At 43.8% G+C, this 22,619-nt stretch overlaps 1 protein-coding gene across 1 annotated transcript in view; it reads right to left on the bottom strand.

Moving 5' to 3' along the window:
• The window catches only part of MFSD2B (MFSD2 lysolipid transporter B, sphingolipid), a 291,098-nt gene that overhangs the window by 250,972 nt on the left and 17,507 nt on the right, over window positions 1-22,619 (bottom strand). Inside the window, exons 2-3 of the mRNA XM_069236021.1 lie at window positions 15,227-15,352; window positions 6,161-6,285 (exon numbers count right to left, since the gene is read on the bottom strand). Of these exons, the coding sequence (XP_069092122.1) occupies window positions 6,161-6,285; window positions 15,227-15,352 (251 nt within the window). The remainder of the gene's footprint in view (window positions 1-6,160; window positions 6,286-15,226; window positions 15,353-22,619) is intronic.

The raw sequence follows: 22,619 nt of genomic DNA, 5'->3' as shown, positions 1-22,619 counted from the left end.
TCCTGGAAGAGTGGAAATGAGTATATAAGTTAGGGCAGCGGTTCTTAACCTTTTGACTGCTGTGGATGCCCACTGAATCATTACTGGAATCCGGAGATCCCCCGTGAGTCATTATTGGATGCCGTGACCTCCGATAAGTCATTATTGGAAGGCTGGGATGCCCCGGCCTAAGCAATTTCTATGATTTGAACCTCAAAACAATATACAAAAATATAAAAACAAGTATATACCATACATATTTCTGAATATTGAAATATTTTGTTTAATTCACAATGAGAAGTAGGAAACATTTCCAAATTTGCGCCTTTATTTGCTTACACTTTATTAATTTTAATGTATTTATTTAAAAATTATTTAATTTTGTAAACATTCATGGACCCCCTGGGTAGGCTTTGTGGACCCACAAGCTCCTCAGATCACAGATTAAGAACCACTGAGTTGGGGCATGAACAAAGATTGTGCATCATATCACATCCTGGTTAACCACAGACCCAGCGGCATGTGTTGTGGATTTGATTGGCTGCTATTTAATATCTTTTTGGGACGCCTCACTTGCCCCAGGACTACAGGGCCCAACATACCTCATGGCAGGAGCTGCAAGCCCGCTTTCATGACGAGCCAGTTGGTGCATTTAGGAGACACTTTCCCCCCGCTGCGCGTCCGCAGCCAGTTAAGGCTGGGCTGGACCACCCCTCCTTCATTCAGGCCATTGAAGAATCTTAATGGTAAGACCTGAAGGGTTGTTACACAGAAGCTGTGTCACTGAAACCTCTTTGTATTCATTTGTCATGGGGAAACGCAAAATGCAGGGATCTGGCAGTGTAAAGGGCATTCCATTTGCATCAACAGATACCCCCTCTATTACAAAATATTTGACATCAGTTATGGGGGCTTTGAACTCAGAGATCGGCTGACTGGAAGAAAAAAATTATGCAGTTAGGTGGCATTCCTTGTCATTAGCCACCGTTTCTCAGTGATCGGCTTAGGCAGATTGGATCAGTTCATCACCTTTGGTCAGTTAATCTGTTGTTGGTAAGCCAAAGATAGGCAGGGCTTTGAATAAGGCCATTTATACGGACACTGGAGTAACTGCGGTATCCAGGAGAATGGGAGTAATCTTCTAGCATATGGCCAGCACCGAAATATATGTGAGGGGGCTATGGTTAATTTAAACTCTCCAACAGGTAGCACAGGCCTTGCCTCCCACCTAGACTCACCACCACCACAAAAAAGTAGATGCATTAAGCAGATTCCAACTAAGAGGAAGTTGCAGTGCCAATCAATGATGACAGGGAGCTCCGATGGACTGTCTCAGCCTAACGAGAAAAAGAAGGAATGCATTACCCCTAGTATAGTAGCACAATTAGATGCTCTCTTAAAGAACCATAATGATGTCTTATTTACTAGTTTAGAATCACTGGTGATAACAGTTAGGGAGGACCTAACAGCAAAAATCGAAGCGGGATGGAAGAAAGCTGTAACCTCTTGTGGTCCGGGCCCGCAGTACCATCTGTAAAAAGCCAACCCGAAGTATGATCAGTTGGCTGCAGCTCCACAGTCAACCTCAAAGCCTGGCGTCTTCCCCACCCAGTCTTTCTCTAGCCTGCCCCAGAATCTCCCCGCTGCATTGACAGCTACCCCTCTCCCTCCTGTAAGCCAGAATAACATCATTAATAATACAGAGAGATTAATCAGTGGACTAACGGATAGAGAAGTCTGCTCGAAAGGAGCAGGAGAATTAACAAATTCAGCTGATGTCAGACCCAAGCAAGAGCCCTCATATTGGCCATGTCCTCACTTACCACCAGATTCAACACCCTACGTGAACATTCTTGATAACATCCCCACCTTAGCTACAGGGAAGAAAGAAACGGAGGTGGACTTAAAGTATAAAAGTATGCATTGGTTGAAGACTAATGCACTCTGGGTAAATGATCACTCATATGATATATTAACAGTAAGAAGGGTGGCAGGAGTAGGTTATGGCCCAAAAACCTTGGTGAGGAAGTGTGTAGTTATGAACTCTAGATACCCCTGGGTGGTGAGGAATTTACTATCAGCTTTAAACTAACCAGTGCACTCTCCCTGCCGAATTTATAGCTTTGCCTTTAGGGTACTTCTATAGACCTCCGGAGGTGCTGCACAAAAGGCATCTGGCACATTATGAGGAATGAGTCCATTTGGAGGCACTGACATAGCCTCCTCCACTGGCTCTCACCAGTCGTTTCTCGGTGCTAAATACCGTATAAAAGAACAATTGATGCCCACAGGTCTACAGTCATTTTAACTTTTAACCCCATATCACAAGACAGAACAACTGCTTCTTCCAGGGATAGGGTAGGAGCCTTAGGTGATTCAGGGGATCAAGGTCTAAATGTGGTTAGCCCTCCTGATGAAGCTAACTCTAGTTATATTCTCTCTATACTATCTCGGAATATTGCTGGGATTCGTTCAGAATTAACAAATGAGGATTGGTTGGGATTTGTTACTAATTTTGACCTTATTTGTTTGTAGGAGACTTGGTCATAGGAAGATTTCTTTGCAAATGATTTTGTTCTGTAATGTAACCTCACTGTCCAAGTCGTTTCAGGGAGGGTGATGGGTGGATTGACTATTTTAATCTTGGTTAAATGTAACAAAGCCAAAGTAAAATCATTAGGTTTCCCCTCCGGTTTTAATTGCTATTGTTGTCAGGATTGGGCAAAATTGATATGTTGATTGTGAACTTTTATCTTTATCTCCCTGATCACCAAAACACTAAAGTTGTAGCTATGCTAAACCAGGCGATTGTAAAGGCGAGTAATGCTGGTCGCCTGTCCGGTATTTTGTGGGTAGGGGATTTTAAGCACACAAAATGCCAGTTTAATGACTCAAGGTTGTGTGGTATAGAAAATAAGGAGGGTCAAGTGTTATCACACTTTAAACATTCCCCATATGGGGATGCTCTGAATAATATTGTGATCATGAATAAGTTAGTTTTTTTAACTGACTGTGTAAAGGCAACCCACATACACCACCTAACCTTTACAGATGGAACCAATTCTAGCACAATAGATTTTATGTTAATTTCCAATTGTTATATTTGCTTAGTAGCTGATTTTAAAGTAATCCCACATTTCGCCAGCAACCATAATCCCTTAGTAGCCTATTTTAACTTGGAGTATTCTACAGCTGAGCCTAAATCAACATCCACCCTTATTTCCTTTGACAACAACAAAGGGCGCAGAATAAAATGTGAGAGACTTGATCAGAAACATTTTGAGGAAAAAATTGCCACCGAAATAATGAGCTACTTAATAGGCATCTATCAGATGAAACCTCCCCGGCGTATCTAGCCCAGAACTTTCAGAGTTTATGTTCTGCAATTTCCCATGCTTTGACAGCTCCATATCATGCGCCGACTTCGTCTGCTCCCAGGTGGTTTGTTAGTGCCTATTCAAAAGTGCATAGGCAACTTAAAATTACCCTAAAGGCTACCCCAAAAAATAGGGAAGAGATTATCATCGCCACAAGGTCTGAAAGGGCATAATTGCTGTTAGAATGCTCAGCTTGGAAATGAAGCCGGGGAGGAACTGTTGGTTGTGGGACAATCAAGGGATATGATAAAACTTTGGGAAGTCATAAATCAGCTGATGTTTAGAGAGGGTCTCTCCTCCAATATAGAATGTCTAATCTCTGAAATGTCCTGGGTTACGCACTTTTCTAGTATTTTAACCCTTTTAATAAAGCAATGGGTTCACAAGAAGAGGAACTGATTATGGGGAAAGGAAGGCAAATGGATCTCCAGCTAAGCCATTCTATCTCAGTTAAGGAAGTCCAAGTTGCCATCAGGCAAGGCAAATGCAGGAAAGCTCCAGGCCCAGAAAGAATCCCAGTGGACTTGTTCAAAGAAAATCCTGACCTTTGGATGCCACTGTTTGCCAATATTATTGGAGCTGCTATTATTGTCCCACCCCATTTCACCTTGGAAAGAGGCCACCTTGGTCCCAATTTTTAAAAGAGGGGCTAGAACCAACCAGGCATGTTACAGGCCGATCTCCCTAATAGATCCCACAGTGAAGTTATTGGGAAGAGTTCTTTTAGCCCGCCTAAAAGGGTTGGCCACTTCAAATAATTTTCTTTCAGATGTCCAATGTGCCTTCAGACAGGGACTGGTCACGGTTGAGCAGTGCCTCATTTTTTCCCTCATTATTGGTAAATGCACAAGTACATGAAGGGCTATTTACATTTAATTCTCATCGAAACTGGGATCCACTGCTGGTGTTAAGGGCCCAGTGAACTAATAGAGCAGTAGAAGCAATCTTCCTCTTTGAGGCAAAAATGGGCCATAGGCTTGTTAAAAAACTGACAGCTCTTTGCAATGCTAAATGCCTGTCTATTCCTATCTAAGGGGCTGGAGTGTAGGGGTATGATACTTGTGCCAGACTCCAAATTAAAGAATTTTTTTTCCTTCCTAGACTCCTGATGGTTCCCCAACATTTCTCAACATTCTTTTGCCATTCTGAGTTGGGCCTACAATACTTAGAGAACTGTGTGGGTTAACCCCACCCCAATGCTCTTGTGGATGAAAATCTGGCTAAGACCTGAACTGGAATTTTCCAGACTTATCCTCCAGGATTAATTGGCCCTGGACAATGTCGCAAGCATTCCTTAGCTTGGATACATACATCGCAGTCTGAAGGAGCTGGGGTTTTTGGAGTTTTTCGAGGAAGCAACTCAAATCCCACAATCAGCTAAAGCTTTAATTAAGACAGCCTATTACGAACAGACCCAGCTCACGTGCAAATGAAAATTCAAACAGTCCACCTCCCTGGCTTTATAAATCCCCTACAGTAAATTTCCTAGTCTCCCTTCAGAGTACGAGCAATTTTAACTCTCATTGAGAAGGTTTCTGATTTTCAACTAATTTTGAAACCCCAAAAATTTGTCATGCTTTGATAAGGTTTATCAGAGAAGCACTTTATATCAGGAAGTGGTATGACTAGCACGCTTTATTATGATTTTTGGGCTTTGGGTCATTGTACTGTATTTTCGATGTGAAGAAATATTTTGCTGTATTAATCGATTAAGTAGATGTACTGTTTTGCATGCTGTATTATGTTTTATACTTTTATGGCTGTGTAAGCCGAATAAAGATCATTGAACTTGAACTACTATCTTTTCTTAACAGATTGTTCAATACCAAGTAAGTTATAAATAACATTGAGGCCAGAAATGATTGTATATGCAAGTGCGCATTGCATACTAAGGGGGCTCTTTAGTATCTTCAGACAGGGAAGTCCAACATAAATGTACTGGAGTACCCTGTCACCCAAAATGAAAGTTCGCCCTCTCTTTTTAGTCACTTGCTCCACCCATGGAATCCTTAGACTAACAGCCCCACCTACATCAGGCCATCACTATAACTACCTCAGACCATCCTCCCTATTTAGGACAGATGCTCTTGTGTATTTATTTTTCTATTCCAGGCTTCCTGCAAAATACTAAATAACCCCATATGTTTACAAAGTTGATTGTTCCAAAAGCTTTTAAATTGACTGATGTTCCCTAGTAAATTCAAATTCATCATGATTGAAAACTACAAGCAAGGGATTAGAGCGAGAGCTGTCCCAGCTGCTTTCAGTTGTGTTATGCACATGCTACACTTCTCAACACTATGTTTATGTATTGCCACTATGAAATGCTAGTGGATCCTAGGGCCTTAGTTACAGTTTGGCTGACAGGGTACTCCATCATAAACATGGTAGCTGTCTTGTCTGCCAGATTACAAGTACATTATTATCAATGGCACTCTAAAAACAGTGGACAGGACATTTGCCACATTTTGACGGAGTATTTTACCTGCTAAATTCTAAATATGGCCTTAAGTCAGCTGTTCACATGCAACTGACTTCCCCAACCCTACTGGCCCTTGCTGCAACACCAATAGTGCTCTAGCAGCCCAGTCTGCTATGAAAGAAAAGGAATAAAAAAGAAAATCTATTTTCTTAACTTCAATGTGTCATCTTATTTCCCTCACAAAGATGATGGCGCACTGTCCAGGTGAACTTCAAAGTCACTGAGCCATATACCACAAAATGATTTTGTGGATATCGACTTCAAATCATTAAAAATAAAAGTTGATTTACATTTAGCAGAACAACATTTGACACTGAATTACCATGGCATAAGACGACCAATTTGTGTCCATTTACACTTGTTAATGAAGTAACCAACCACAGGATCTGTAATTCCACCGCAGGTTTTCCCAATTGACATCACCAGGCAGGTTTCAAATGGTGAAATCTGAAAGTTAAAATTAAGAAACTGCTATTAATCAGGGTAAAAAAAAGAAAAAAAAACTCAACCAACATAATACAGTGCAACAAACTTGAGGCATCCGAGTTTCAAAATATCTGCTTTCAGGGCATTCAGAAAAGGCTTCTGAATTTTCCTTTCATTTATTTGCCATCTCCTTCCTTTTTATTTGTTGCATTTACCTGTTCTACATCTCTTGGGGATATCACAAAACACTCCCTTCAGTATATTCTTTCTGGGTATTAGCTCACTGTTTGGGATAAGGACTTTGACAACATCCTTAGCATAAAACCAGAATAAGGCTTTTTGATGCCTTAACCCAGCCACCCTCTTTCATTAGTATTCATGGAGCTACTCCTTAGTTAATTGGTTTCTCCAGTGATGTCCTTCTAGCAGGGTTCACCATTGGTGACCATCTGTTGAGTCTAAGCATAGAAACAACCCTGCATAAACCAGTAGCATTAATTCAATGAAACCCAATCATTTGTCATTCTCCCTCATGAATCCTCAGTGTGTCTGTTTGAAAGCATAGCATTCATTTTGGACTAGATTTGGTGGTAACTTCCACAAAAACTGTGACCATTGTTAATATAACTTGTATTGATTTGTGAACTTCAGATCACTGGAATTGTGTTGATCAAGTACTGTAGGTTGCGGATTTGAGAGCAGTCTTTATGATAAACTAGACAGAGTTGCTCTAGACAAGAAATTAAATATTGGACCATAAGGAAAGCAAACATTTCTTGTAAACCTCTAGTAAGGTGTAGCAAGAGAAAGGTATAGGATAGAATAGAGATGGAAGAAAGGAAAAGTGCTGGGGAGATCAGATCTGTCTGGGGATAAGACAAAAGTAGATGAAAGCAAGGATATAAAGGAAGACTCAAAGAGATCAAGAGAGGACAACGAGAAAAAAATATTATGGCCCTCATTACAACATTGGCGGTAACTACCGCCACGGCGACGGACGACAACATACCGCCGCCGTGGCTACCAGCTGTCTATGCATATTATGACCGCCGACGGTATTCCACCAGAATGCTGGCGGAATACCGCCGACAGTCATGGTGGCGGACGGCGGTATGGCGTTGCTGCTGACAACAGCACCGCCACGACAGCAAAACACCGCCGACCGTATCATGAGCAATGATACGGCCTGGCGGTGTTTTGCTGGTGGACGCTGCTGCTGACAGCAGCGCCGCGGACCGTCTCCAGCTGGCGGACCCCCTGCTAGCAGGTATGTCGGGTTCTCCGACAGGAGAGGGGGGTGGGGTGTATGTGGGGGGGGGCGTTTTGGAATAAGTGCATGCAGGTGTGAGTCACGTTGAATACGCACGTGAATGACTAATTGTGAGTGTATGTTGTGTGTTTGTGAGTGCATGTGTGCGACAAGGTATGTTGGTGTGTGTAGCGGTGTGTGGGTATGTATGCGTGCATGCGTGGGTGGTGGTGGGTATGCGTGTGTGCATGTGTGTATATGGGTGCGCGTGTGGGTGTGTATATGTGCGGGGGCAGGAAAGGGAGGGGGAGGGAGGGGCAAGGTGGGGGAGGACTCTGGGGAGGGGGTGTGGGAGACACCTATCCGTGCCAGGGAAGGGACTCCCTGGCACTGATAGTGCCTACCACCATGGTTTTTGTGGCAGTAAGTTTGGTACGAAAACCATGGCGGTAGGCCGGGTCATAATCCCAAGGGTGGGATTGTGACGCCCGCCGGGCTGGAGACTGGAGTCTCCAACCCAGCTGCCGTTACCACCCTGGTGGTCGGTGTTTTAAAGTGGCAGTCTTTGATGGCAGTTACCGCCAGGGTCAAAATCCCATTTTGTTTACCGCCGGCCTTTTGGCTGTATTAACGCCGCTTTAACACCGACCGCCAGGGTTGTAATGAGGGCCTATATCTTTCTTTCTTGATTTAATTTAGACCCATATCCCTATCAGACATTTGTGCAGTTTTTGTCAAACTGATACATTTGAGTCATTCTAGGGTATACACTGTTGCTCAGCTTTCAAGTTCAGGACAGAAAATCATGTACAAAGGCCCATTCCATACAATTCCATACAGTATTAAAAAAGAAGTCAAAACTCACCTAGTGGTAGTCAACAAAACTGTTCATAATATTTTACTCAAATATATTGGCAGCATATTTTTTCTACTAATCAGTTTTGTTACATATATAAAACACGCCGTATACAATTTGCACTGCCCTGAAAAACAATGACTGCTAATGTAAAGTTGTGCAATAAAGGGTACTGAAAAATTCTGCACACTCTAAAAACAAACAAGAGGCCTTCTCAAACAACCTGTATTTCTCTCAAAATCAATACACTTGATAATACTTGTTTAATAACCCTCTGAAAATAAAACTGATCTTCCACCTTTTAATAGTGCCTTTCTCAGTACCTCAAACCTAAGATTATAGCACAAGGAATCGCCCACAAGTTAAAAAAACAATGCTTAATTCTGAATACACTGGAAGCATTAAAAAACATTCTCCACGTTTTCAAATACCGCTGGATACTTTTCTATGTGTAAGGGTCATGTTTAACACTATATATACATAAAAACAAAATTTGCAACAGGGGTACCACATTATATTTCATTGTGCCTAAACAACATTCAGATTAGGCACATTTCCAAAACAGATTTAACACGAAAATATTTATTGGCGATAGATATCTTTTTAGTGGGCTTACTTGGGTGCAATTGGAACAGTCAGTCAGTAAAACACTTCAGGCAAAACACCTTTGGGTTTCAGGACAGCAAAATTCTCTTTTGTAAGACTGGAGAAGTGAAAACGTCCAGGCCTCTCCCAGGTGCTGTTGCTATAGACTGGTAATTGGTACCCGACTTACATGGGCAAGTCTCTCTATAGTTGGACCTGAACCAAAGAACAGACATATTTTCTGGTCCTTTAGAACAGAGTGGCGGTAAGTGTACTCTTCCAGTTTGTAGTGCATTTACTACTTGGGTCTGTTTACCATTTCCAAGTGTAACTTTACTACAAAGTGCAAACTACAAAGACTTGCATGTCTCCCTCAATTTAGGGGGCGGAGTCAGAAAATAATAACAAAGCTACTAGTAACTTTATGACTGTATTTTAAATTCCACACATTTAGTGGGACCCTGAACTCAGGGGGAGACCTCCACAGACTTTGCAAGACTTCCGCACTCAAGTTAAAGACCTCCACATGGAAGAGAATAGGAGAATTATATACACACCTGAAACCAATCTTGCACAACTGACACCCATTCCCTTCCAACAACATGAATACTACCCATCCCAGAGGATATGTATTTTTCCATATTTTCAGCTGTCAGATCTTGCAGCCACTAATTGCTGCCTGAAGGGTACAGGCATCACTTCTGAAGATGAAGATACATTTTACTGAGGGAATACATCCCTGTCAGTTATATCTGTGGTAAAATACTACAAACAGCTACATGGGCTGCCTCCACTCACCCTCAGTGGAACCCAGAAGGCAGCCTAATAGCAAGAGGTAACAGACTGTGCTGTAACATCATATTTGTGTGAGCACCAAAGATAAAACATGCACAACTTAGAGGCTGCAGACTCAGGCACCTGGGCTCTCTTTTAATATTTTAAAACATTACACCATATCATTCCTTGTTCTCAAAGAACTACACTGACATTCAAGTTACTTTGACCCACTTTTGTATGTATGTATATCAGTCAATCAGGATTTGTAAAGTGCAACCAATCAGCTGACAGAGTATCCGGGTGCTTACAAGTCCTAAAGAAACCAGAGAAAATTAGTGAAAAGCAAGGATAAGGTACACAAAAAGAAAGGGGGAAAAGCAAGGAAAAAGCAGTGAAAACTGGGGAAAAGGAAGGAGAAAGGCACACAACAAATGGGGGGAAAAGCAAGAAGAATGCAGTGAAAATGAGGAAATGCAAGGAAAGGCACACAAAAAATGGGAGAAAGGCAAGGAGAAAGCAGTGAAAATGAGGGAAAAGCAAGGAGAAGACACACTAAAAGGAAAGGGGGCAAGGAGAAAGCAGTGGAAACTAGAAAAAGCAAGAAGTCACACAAAACGGGAGGAAATCAGTGAAAATGAAGGAAAAGCAAGGAGGAGGCACACAAAAAAATAGAAGAACAAGCAAGGAGAAAGCAGTGAAAATGAGTGTAAAGGTAGTAAAAGGCACTCATAAAACATGGGAAAAAGCAAGGAGAAAACAGTTAGAATGGGGGGAAGCAAGGAGTGGGTACACAAAAAAATGGGGGGAAGCAAGGAGAAAGTAATGAGAACATGGGGAAGGAGGAAGCAGTGAAAATGAGGGTAAAGGAAGTAAAAGGCACTCATAAAACATGGGAAAAAGCAAGGAGAAAACAGTGAAAATGGGGGAAGCAAGGAGTGGGTACACAAAAAAATGGGGGGAAGCAAGGAGAAAGTAATGAGAACATGGGAAAATTTAGGGGAAGGCACTCAAAAAAAAGGGGAAAAAGACAGGACTTCCTCTTTCCTCACTCCTCATCCCTACTTCTAATCCCTGTTTCTTATCCATCATCCCTACTTCTCATCCATGATCCCTACTTCCCATCCATCATCCATGCTTCTCTTCCATCATCCCTACTTCCCATCCATCATCCCTACTTCTCATCCATCATTCCTAATTCTCATCCATCATCCATCATGCCTACTTCTCATCCATCATACATCATCCCTACTATTCATCCATCATCCCTACTATTCATCCATCATCCCTACTTCTCTTTGAACATACCTACTTCTCATCCTTACTTCTCATCCATCATCCCTACTTCTCATCCATCATCACTACTTTTCATCCATCATACATTATCCCTACTTCTCATCCATCACCCTTTCTTCTTTTTCATCATACCTACTTCTCATCCCTCATCCCTGCTTCTCATCCCTACTTCTCTTCCATCATCCCTACTTCTCTTCCATCATTCCTACTTCTCAACCCTGATTCTCAGCCATACTTCTCATCCATCTTCCATTATTCCTACTTCTCATACCTCATCCATCATCCCTACTCCTCATCCATCATTCCTATTCCTCATCCCTCAGTCATTCCAACAAATTTTCAGTTTTGTGAAACACACCATCACACTGATTGGTTGGCAGCAGCCAATCAGAGTTATGAGAGAGGCCTGCATTCTACTTCACTGAAAAACAGCCTTCTTATTGCATGTGCTGGGTGAAAAAGGAGGAGAGGAAATGCAACTGTGTGTTTGTTTCCAGCGGGTTCAAGGCTGTACAACATTTCACTTTATTTAACTAAGTATTTTTTTCTGTTTACACAGGCCTCTGCAGAAAGCACTGCTAGTTTGGGAAATACAAGGAGCCCACAGCTTGGGCCATAAATCCGCTCTTGGAGAAAGGGTTTTACAGTTCATCTACAGTTCAACCAAAAACCTTCAACCTCTCCCCAAGCCACTGGTATGCTATGAAGGGCACATATGGTGCACCGGAACCTCCGGTCCCTCCTCTGGGGCAAAAATGGACAATGGAAAGGGGAGTGACCACTCCCCTGTCCATCACCATGCCAGGGGTGGTGCCCAGAGCTCCTCCAGAGGGTCCTTTTATTCTGCCATCTTGAAATCCAAGGTGGGCAGAGGCCTCTGGGAGCATCTGAGTGACCAGGTCAGGCAGGTAACATCAGAGCCCCCTCCTGATAGGTGGTCACCTGGCTATGTGACCAGAACCCCTTCCAGGGCTATTTAGGGTCTCCCTCTTGGGTGGGTCCTCAGATTCAGCTTGCAAGATTCCAGCAGGACTCTTCTGCAGCCTTTACTTCGATGTCTGGCCACTGGAACTGGGACTGGACCCTCCAGGAACCGACAATCTACATCCATGACAAAGACTCTTCTTGCGACATTGTTTTCACTGCTCCTTCGAGCTTCTGCAATATTTCCCCGTCTGGGCATCCTCTTCAGTCTGCATGAGAAGGAAGAAGGAATCTCCCTTGGAGTGAAGGAGTCACTCCCCTGCATCAGCAGGCACCACCTGCAATGACAACTGGCTGCGTGGATCACCTCTCATCCTGAGCTGCGTGGATCCCGCATCACGGGTGGTGGTATGGAGTGGTCCCCTTGGTCCTCTCTGCCAGCTGTCCAACTTTGGTGGAGGTAAGCCCTTGCCTTCCCACGCAGGACAGTACGCCCATGCACTGTGTTTCTTGCAGCTACCAAGGCTTCTTGGCATCTCCTCCAAGGGATCTTGAGGTTCCGTGTAGCCCCGGCCCCCAGCACTCTTTCCTGTGACCACACAGACCGCTACATGCTTGTCCTGCGGCATGGGACCCTTCTTCAGTTGTGCTGCATGGGATCCTCTATGACTCCTGGGTCCTCTTCCAGCGGGTCTCCTGTGGGGGCTACCTTTTCTTCTGTGGACTCTATGCATCGTTGAGGGTCCCCTTTGACTCCCTTTCCCCAATGAATTGAGTCCTCCTGGGCCTTGCTGGTTCCCGGCTGCACCACTTTTCTTTTACCGCAACTCTTGCCTTTGCCAAGGCTTGTTGGTGGCTTCTTCACACCACAGACAGACTGCAGTCTTCCATCCGGCATGGGACATCGACTGCATCCTCCAGAAACTCTTCACCGGCTCCAGGGCTGCATTGCTGACTGTCTTCGTCCTACCGTCGACCAACTTCTGCAACCACAGATGGGTGGGTAGTGGCTCCTGCCACCACCGGACACTCCTGCGACTCCTGGACTTGGGTCCATTTTTTTCAGGTCTTCCTCTTCAGGAATCCAACGCTGGTTTCTTGCAGTCTTGTCTGGGTGTTGCCACATCTTCATTTTCAGTCTTTTGGTAGTTTGGGGAAAATCCAGTAACTTACTCTTTTCTTCCTGGTCACTGGGGGGCACTATGGTACCTAACTTCGGGGTTTCCTAGTTCCTCCAACTCCCCTCTACAGATTTCACTTACCTAGCTGGGGGTCCTGCATTCGCATTCCATGTTTTTAGTATATGGTTTTGGCTCCCCCTACGATCACTATTGTCTATTGCTATTGCACTGTTTTTCTACTGCTTTTTATACCTATTTCTGATTACTAGTGTACATATCTAGTGTGTTACTTACCTCCTACCATAAGGCAGCACATTTCAGAATAATAAAATTAATAACTGACAAGAAAGCTCACTAGCCTGATTGGTTAGTAAAGTCTGTTGTATTAGACCCTGTCAGGATAACCCCGAGCAATGTATATATCTGTTTCCTAGAAGCTAGTTAGTGCCTGAAACTGGGGGTGTCATATAAACAACACGTATTGATGACTTTGTGCAAAATACTGCACACATGTGGATTAAAGGTATGAATCTATTCCTTTCCATAATGCACACCAGGATTCTTTATGGGTATCCTTATGTTAGGTCTCTTGTAATAAAATACAGGGCACGCTTATTGTTATTTCACACAATACGACAGAGCAAGGGAACTTATTGTGCTAGAATGCGTGAAGGAGAAAGAGCAGAAATGCTCCATATTTACAATTATATGGAGCATTTCTGTTCTTTCCATGTGCTGGCGCACTGTGTGCTACCTAGTGCCAATGTAGGCACCTTTGCACCATGTTGCAAGGGTGCCTGCGTAACAGGCAGGATTGTTTTTGTATTGTATTTTGTTTTTGGATTGTTTTTGTGCAGGAAGGACTACCTTCCTGCACAAATACAGTCCAAAGAGGTATTTTCCTTTAACGAGGAGAAATAAAATACATTTCTCTTCCTATACCTCTGTCAGGCAGAGGTATCCTTTTGGTGTAAACCTAGGTTTACAAGTCTCTGTACATTTAGGTTTGCATCAACATGCATAAGTGGGTGGATTGGAACACCCATGCACCGCCCAAGTAACGCCTACCAGATGCAAAGTAACACAAGACTGCACTATGTGCTGCATTGGGTTACTTTGTATTTACCAAACCACACAAAGCCATATAAAGTAGCTTTGCGTGACTTAGTAAATGCAAAAAATGTTTTGGGTTGGGGCTGCACCACAAATGTGACGTAACCCTGACACAAAATTATAGTAAATCTGGGCTTACATTTCCCAAGAGTGTAGTTTCAAATTCCAACATCATTCTCTCTTGCTTATTGGCTGGTGTAAGTCACCTATTTGCTAGGTATGGAGTTTATGACTAGGCTTCCTGATTTAAGATACCAGTCTACTTTGTTCCAGTGTTGGTCAACTTTGCCATGTTATTTACCAAATCTATTATCACCTCCTTTTCAACTATTGCCTCCCATACCTAACTTTGCTAAACTATGAAGGAGTGTTCATCTCTTGAGACAAAGTGCCACATTACCTGTTTTTGTCAAGCTACAAACCTTTCCTCATTTCCTAGCCTTATTGAGGGCCATAAATGTTAACTTTTACAGTGATGCCCCTTGTTTTCTCTGTACCAGGGCCCATAATCACCTAAAATTAGGCTTGCCTCAGTTCCACTTATAAATACAGGCCTCTTCTTGCTTACGGATCATCCCAAGGGTTTGGAAATTTCTAGTCAAATACCTAACAATCAGTCAATTAAAGAGCGTCCGGACCACCCTTTACAGGTGGTCTGCGCCCATCTCCAGTCCATAAAAAATCCTCCTTGACTTTCTGCCAATGGATGAAATGCACAAAACCTACCAGATGCTCATTCAATTCTCCCAGTGATGGCAGTAAAGGGCGGTCACACTACTGATTTTCAAGTGCCCAGGGTGGCACGTTACTGCATTTTAAAACATGCAAAAAAAATAATAATTCTAAGAAAAATATCTAGGTATGATGCTTGTTTTTGTACATTGCTTTTTGAAAAAAAACACTGAACATGTTAGGCATAGTAATTTATATTTGGCAATCACATGCACCAATAAATGCTAAGAGTGGAATCACAGTATTTAGTGAAACTGACGCTGCAAAATATGCACATAAGCTCATGTGAAGCTTAAATAATATGATACTGACCTGTGCTATGTCTAATAAATAGATCTGCATGAAAAACGCAGAGGCGCTGCTTGCAACTTGGTTTGGGAATCCTCCTACAGCAAAACATACTTTGCTATAGACTGAGAGCTTTTCTCCCGTTTTAGGCTGAAAAAAGACGAAAACATTAAATTGTTAGTGCATTATTCATTTTTATACATTTTATACATTTTTATACATAATTCACTGCATTTAAACATCGATTTATTTTCTACCAGTAGCAAGGATGTTATTAGAAAGGAGACAAATCAGATCATTTATATATGTCATATATACATATATGGCCCTTTAAATGTAACTGATTTCTTATATGATTTAGGAATAAGCAATTTTAATTGCACAGAGGAATTCAGTACTACTTCACATGCTCTTAAATGCCTTTGAGAATTGGTCTTAAAACATCCAAAATGAAAATATCCACGTGCAGTTAGTACAAATAGAAAAGACTGTGCCCTCTTTGCACTTGTACTAACAGGATGCCGGACATTTCGGGGCCAATTTACAAATTAATTTATGAGTACTTTAAGTATTATTGCTGTATACTGCTTCACATAATCTTATTGGATCCAAAACATCTAAAATGGAATCATAAAGTGGTAATATTAATGGAATATTCATATGCAGTTACTACACTTAGAAGGGACTGGGCCCTTTTGCCATTTTACTAATTATTAGACCTGACAGCCTTAGGGTGGTCTTCCCCCAACTTTTTGCCTACCTCCTGTAGGAGGCTGGCTTGGCTTATAGTGGGTACTTTGTGGTACTTACACCTTGTGCCAGGTCCAGTTATCCCTTATTAATAGATTAGTAGTGTTCTAGCAGTTTAGGCTGATTGAGGTAGCTATAGCAGAGCAGCTTACGCTGAACTAGGAGACATGCAAAGCTCCAACTATACTACTTATATCATATAGCACTATACCACAAGAAACACACAGTACTCAGAGTTACTAAAAATAAAGATACTTTATTTTAGTGACAATATGCCAAAAATATCTCAGAGGATATACTCCCTTAGGAGGTAAGTAATATACACACAAACCGAAATCAGGTAAGTAAACAGTTAGAAAAGTAGTGCAAACACGGTAGAACACAATTGAATGCAGTAGGACACAATAGGCCTAGGGGCAACACAAACCATATACTCCAAAAGTGGAATGCGAACCACGAATGGACCCCAGGCCTAGTGTAGTGTGTAGGGAGTCACTGGGAGTGTAAGAAAACACTAAGGGTGTCCAAGATACCCCACCCCAAGACCCTGAAAAGTAGGAGTAAAGTTACCCTACTAAACCAGAAAGACAGTAAAGTTGAGATAGGGGATTCTGCAAAGACAACAACTGACTGCAAAGCACTAAAGACGGATTCCTGGACCTGAGGACCTGTAAAGGAAGGGGACCAAGTCCAAGAGTCCAGGGGGGGCAGGAGCCCACTAAACCCTGGATGAAGGTGCAAAAGGGCTGCCTCCGGGTGGAAGAAGCTGAAGATTCTGCAACAACGGAAGGTGCCAGGAACTTCTCCTTTGGTCAGAAGATGTCCCACAGTGTGCTGGAGGATGCAGAGTTGTTTCCACACAGAAAGACCGCACGCAAGCCTTGATAGCTGCAAGAGTCGCAGTTGAAGATATTGGGTGCTGCCAGGGCCCAGGAAGGACCAGGAGGTCGCCCCTTAGAGGAGGAGACAGAGGGGGCGCTCAGAAACAGAGAGAGCCCACGCAGAAGCAGGCAGCACCCGCAGAAGCACTTGAACAGGCGTTAAAGAAATCTGAGCACGCTGGTCATCTCAGCACAACAAAAGAGGGTCCCACGAAGTTGGTGGTCAACTCAGCGAGTTGAGCAATGCAGGACGGAGTGCTGGGGACCTGGGCTAGGCTGTGCACAAAGGAATCCTTGCAAGAGTGCACAGAAGCCCTAGCAGTACACAGGATTACTGTCTGGCGTGGGGAGGCAAGGACTTACCTCCACCAAATTTGGAAAGAAGGACCACTGGACTCCTGTGTTCCAGGGACCACGCTCATCAAGATGAGAGGGCACCCAAAGTACCGGTGATACAGACGTTTGGTGCCTGCGTTAGCAGGGGGAAGATTCCATCGACCCACAGGAGATTTCTTCTTGGCTTCCAGTTCAGGGTTAAGGCAAACAGCCCTCAGAGCATGCACCACCAGGAAACAGTTGAGAAAGCTGGCAGGACTAGGCGCTACAATGTTGCTGGTAGTCTTCTTGCTACTTTGTTGCAATTTTGCAGGTGTCCTGGAGCAGTCAGCGGTCGATCCTTGCCAGAAGTCAAAGAGAGAAGTGCAGAGGAACTCTGGTGAGCTCTTGCATTCGTTATCTGAAGAGGAACCCACAGGAGAGACCCTAAATAGCCCTCAGAGGAGGATTGGCTACCTAACCAGGTAAGAGCCTATCAGGAGGGGTCTCTGATGTCACCTCCTGGCACTGGCCACTCAGAGGTCTCCATTGTGCCCTCACACCTCTGCATTCAAGATGGCAGAGGTCTGGGACACACTGGAGGATCTCTGGGCATCACTCTGGGTATCACCCCTGGTGTGGTGATGGACAGGGGAGTGGTCACTCCCCTTTCCTTTGTCCAGTTTCGTGCCAGAGCAGGGGCTGGGGGCTCCCTGAACCGGTGTAAACTGGCTTATGCAAGGAAGGCACCATCTGTGCCCTTCAAACCATTTCCAGAGGCTGGGGGAGGCTACTCCTCCCCAGCCCTTAACACCTACTTCCAAAGGGAGAGGGTGTAACACCCTCTCTCAGAGGAAATCCTTTGTTCTACCTTCCTGGGACTGGGCTGCCCAGCCCAGGAGGACAGAAACCTGTCTGAGGGTTGGTAGCAGCGGTAGCTACAGAGAAAACCCCAGAGAACTAGTTTGGCAGTACCCGGGGTCCATGCTGGAGCCTCGGGGATGCATAGGTTTGGCACCCCAATACCAGATTTGGTTCAGGGGGACAATTCCATGATCTTAGACATGCTACATGGCCATGTTCGGAGTTACCATTGTGAAGCTACACATAGGTATTGGCCTGTATGTAGTGCATGCGTGTAATGGTGTCCCCGCACTCACAAAGTCCGGGGAAATTGCCCTGAACAATGTGGGGGCACCTTGGCTAGTGCCAGGGTGCCCTCACACTTAGTAACTTTGCACCTAACCTTCACTAAGTGAGGGTTAGACATATATGTGACTTATACAATACTTAAGTGCAGTGTAAAATGGCTGTGAAATAACGGTGACGTTATTTCACTCAGGCTGCAGTGGCAGTCCTGTGTAAGGATTGTCTGAGCTCTCTATGGGTGGCAACACAAATGCTGCAGCCCATAGGGTTCTCCTGGAACCCAAATACCCTGGGTACCTAGGTGCCATATACTAGGGAATTATAAGGGTGTTCCAGTGTGCCAATCAGAATTGGTGAAAATAGTCACTAGCCAGCAGTGACAATTTTAAAAGCAGAGAGAGCATAAACACTGAGGTTCTGGTTAGCAGAGCCTCAGTGATACAGTTAGGCACCACACAGGGAACACATATAGGCCACAAACTATGAGCACTGGGGTCCTGGCTAGCAGGATCCCAGTGACACAGGCTAAAACAGACACACAAGTAAAAATGGGGGTAAGATGTCAGGCAAGATGGTACTTTCCTACACCTCCTCTATATCTCTGACCTCGTTTTGCAAGTATTTAGAACTTTGTGCACTTTACCACTGCTAGCCTGTGCTAAAGTGCTTGTGCTCTCTCCCCTCAACATGATAACTTTGGCTTATCCCCAATTTGCATATTTAATTTACTTACACAACCCTAATAAAGTGCACTACATGTGCAGAGGGCCTGTAAATTAAATTAAATTAGACCTGACAGCCTTAGGGTGGTCTTCCCCCAACTTTTTGCCTACGTCCTCTATTTCTCTGACCTCGTTGTTGCCAGTATTTAGAACTCTGTGCATTTTACCACTGCTAACCTGTGCTAAAGTGCTTGTGCTCTCTCCCCTCAACATGGTAACATTGGCTTATCCCCAATTTGCATATTTAATTTATTTACACAACCCTAATAAAGTGCACTACATGTGCAGAGGGCCTGTAAATTAAATGCTCCTTGTGGCCTGCAGCACTGATTGTGTCACACACTTAAGTAGGACTTTCAAGTCTGCCACTGCAGAGCTTGTGTGCATTTTTACACAGCCGTGTCGACCTGGAGAAATATGACTTTGGGAAGGCTCAGACCTTCCTTTTTATTATACATATAAGTCATCCCTGAGATAGGCCCTGGACAACCCACAGGGCAGGGTGCAATGTATTTAAAAAGTAGGACATGTATTTTTAAGTTTTACATGTCCTGGTAGTGAAAAACTCCCTAAGTCCTTTTTCACAACAGCAATGTCTATCTCTCCCATAGGATAACATTGGGATAACCTTACTGCATCTTTTAAGTGTAACTCGCAATCTGGAAGAGAGAAACTTTTTGAGTTTGGGGTCTCTAAAATCACAACTTAAAATCACATTTTGAATTACAATTCTTAAAATGCCACTTTTTAGACAGTTGGCATTTTCTGACTTTTCTAACAGCCATTTGGTGCCTGCTGCCTGCCTCTGATCACTTGGCTGGGGTGGGAGACAGCTGGGCTTTGCGCATTTCCTCTAGACAGCCACACACAATAGGAGCTTAAGTTTGACTTGATGGACCTTCCTGGGAGGATGGGAGGGAGGAGCTGGGCACATCCTACACCTGAATAGGCTGTGTCCTGTCCTCACACAAAGGGTCGCATAGCTTCCTGTAGTTTGTCTGGAGCAAGGGCATGAAGGTCAGGACCTCTGTGAACCTCAAAGGCCTGTATTTGATTTCTCCCCCACTTCAAAGACTCAACTGGGTATAAGTAGTGGACCTCTGATACCACCAACTCTGTACACTTCTGGACCTGTGAAGACTCTTCCAGGAAGGAGAACTGCTGTGCTATTGAAGGACTGCCACTCTGCTGGACTGCTGCTTTCCTGGACTCCTGCCTTGCTGTGCTTCCCTGCAGCCTGCTGTTCCCTGCCTGGGTGAGAAGGAGTGGACCTGCTTCACTTGAACGCAAAATGACTCCAAAGTCTAGCTGACTGGTCTCCTGATCTGAAGTCTCAGGGACATAAAAAACGTCTAACCCTGCTGTTCCTGGGCTCTGCCATCTGTGAGTCTGCCCTGCCAAGTGGTGCCAACCCAGTCCTAGACCCTTGGAGGTGGGCCTAAGTTTGCGCATCCTGTGCTGTAAGAGCAGAACCGATGCGTCGCCACTGCTGCATGGATCATAATCAGTGCTTTGCCACTAGTGCGTGGGTCAGAACCGACACAACAGACTTGCATCGCCGCATCTTCGGACCAGCCCATCACCTTTGGAACTGCAGCTGCACAACGCTTTCCCCGGCACAAGCTCCTCACATCCCTTGTCAACTGCAGCCTCAACAACATTAGAGCTCCGCATCACCTCAGCTGCTCAATGCATCCCTAATACCAGCCTTCGCATCGCAAGCCCCATGGACGGGATCTCCGGCGATGACACAACAGGACCTCGCACTGCCGCTTCACAGCATCTCAGAATCCATGCATCATCTCCGCTGCGTGGCACATCTGTATTTCAGATCCACGCAATGCTCCGCAACCAGGTTTTAAGGTACTCTGGCTCAGCAGGCCTAACTGGGTCACTGTAGCTGGCCTGTGCTCCATCTCCATCGACCTGAACTTTTGACTTTGCCCTTGTCCAGTGTGACCAGATATCCCCGGTTGGCACCCTTGCTTCTAAGCGTTAATATACAGCTTATTCTTTATTAATTTATAACTCAAGTACTTATTGGATGTTTTTGTAACCTGACGTGGAATCTTTGTGTATGGTCTTTTTACTGTTTTACTGTTTGAAGTGTTGCACTAATACTTTATACATTGCATCTAAGTTAGACATGACTGATCTGTGCCAAGCTACCAGAGGGTGTGCACAGGTTAATTTGGGGTTTGCCTGACACCGTGACAAGGATTGTGGTTGCTACTTGACCAGGGCTCATACTCCAGTTAACCACCAACCCAATTTCTAACACTAAAATTGAGTTGGACATTTTGGAGCCCATTTACAAATGTATTGATGAGTACTTGAAGTACTTACCAATAGGCATTCACCAAGTTTAAAGTATACATACATCGGTATATTAGGTTTGGAGGACATCCTGATATAGGTGGTAAATATCTTTCTGGATGAATCAGGAACTGCATCTCGGGCACAAATATCACATTACCAATTCCTCTCTTTACCCCAGGACATTTCACCAGTTAAAAGCCAGTGAAATTAGGTGATGGAAGCAATTGAAAAATGGGAAATCCTAATTTCTTTGAGCACCATTAGGGTATAACTTAGATTACTGTGATATCCCGCACCAGCAAATTACTGATAGATCTAATGTTGGTCTTTTCGAGGGTTGGAATATTTCAACAGTATTCCTGCACACCTTGGAATATGAGACTTAGCCTGAAATAGCTATTATGTTCCATATTGAGTTTTTTTTACACTGTCTCGGAATATGGATGCATGGACATGTGTTTCACACTCAATGTCCTCAAATGTGACTGCCCATGAAAGTTAGGTGGTCTGGGAGACAGAGCTGGGTCTTAAAACGTCCAGAGTAATTTGTAGTATGCTAGACAAGCTGATGTACCAATGAATGTTGGTGACTGTGCTTCATTTGGGCATTCAGCAGTACTGAAGCATACATGCAGTTGCATTGAGACTGCACACATCACTGACAGCCAGAGAAAAGTAACACAATCTCTACCTTTAAAACGTATTAACATTTATTTTAATAACAATCAAATATAGATACATGCTTCTCTGTATCTGGAAACAAATGACCCAATAGCTAACAACTGTATGGAATGCTTTTGCAAATATCAATTGTTAAAAAACCCAGTAGAGTTATACCAGAAGAGAGCACTTCGAGTTATGGAGTTAGATGGTGTAGTAGTGCTCACAATTGTAGGAAGTTCTTGCTAAGGGTGGACCAACCCTAGATTTTTCTTTTCATGGTCCTAACAAATCTCTTTTACACGATTTGAGTGATTTGGCACATTCTGCACATGGTGTGATAAGTCATATGGTTAATGATGTGACTTTCCTGGAGAACTGATTGTTTTTTCAGTGGCCACAAATCCTCCAGGAACATTCCTGAGGATTCAGAGCCATGGGTCAGAATTAAGGTTGTGAACAGGAATTCGGTTGGGTATGATACTCTCTGTCACTTCCTGCTTCCTTTGGGAGCTGAGCTGAGAATGCTCACATTGATAGCAATTTGTGTGTTGAGGATGTGTAAGTAGAACCCATTTGGGGCCCCAGCCATGGTGGCTGAGATCGTTTGCCACGAGTGTC

Source organism: Pleurodeles waltl, chromosome 5 (assembly GCF_031143425.1).
Source record: "Pleurodeles waltl isolate 20211129_DDA chromosome 5, aPleWal1.hap1.20221129, whole genome shotgun sequence".
NCBI classification, from domain to species: Eukaryota; Metazoa; Chordata; class Amphibia; order Caudata; family Salamandridae; genus Pleurodeles; species Pleurodeles waltl.
This window is presented reverse-complemented; position numbering and strand designations above follow the sequence as displayed.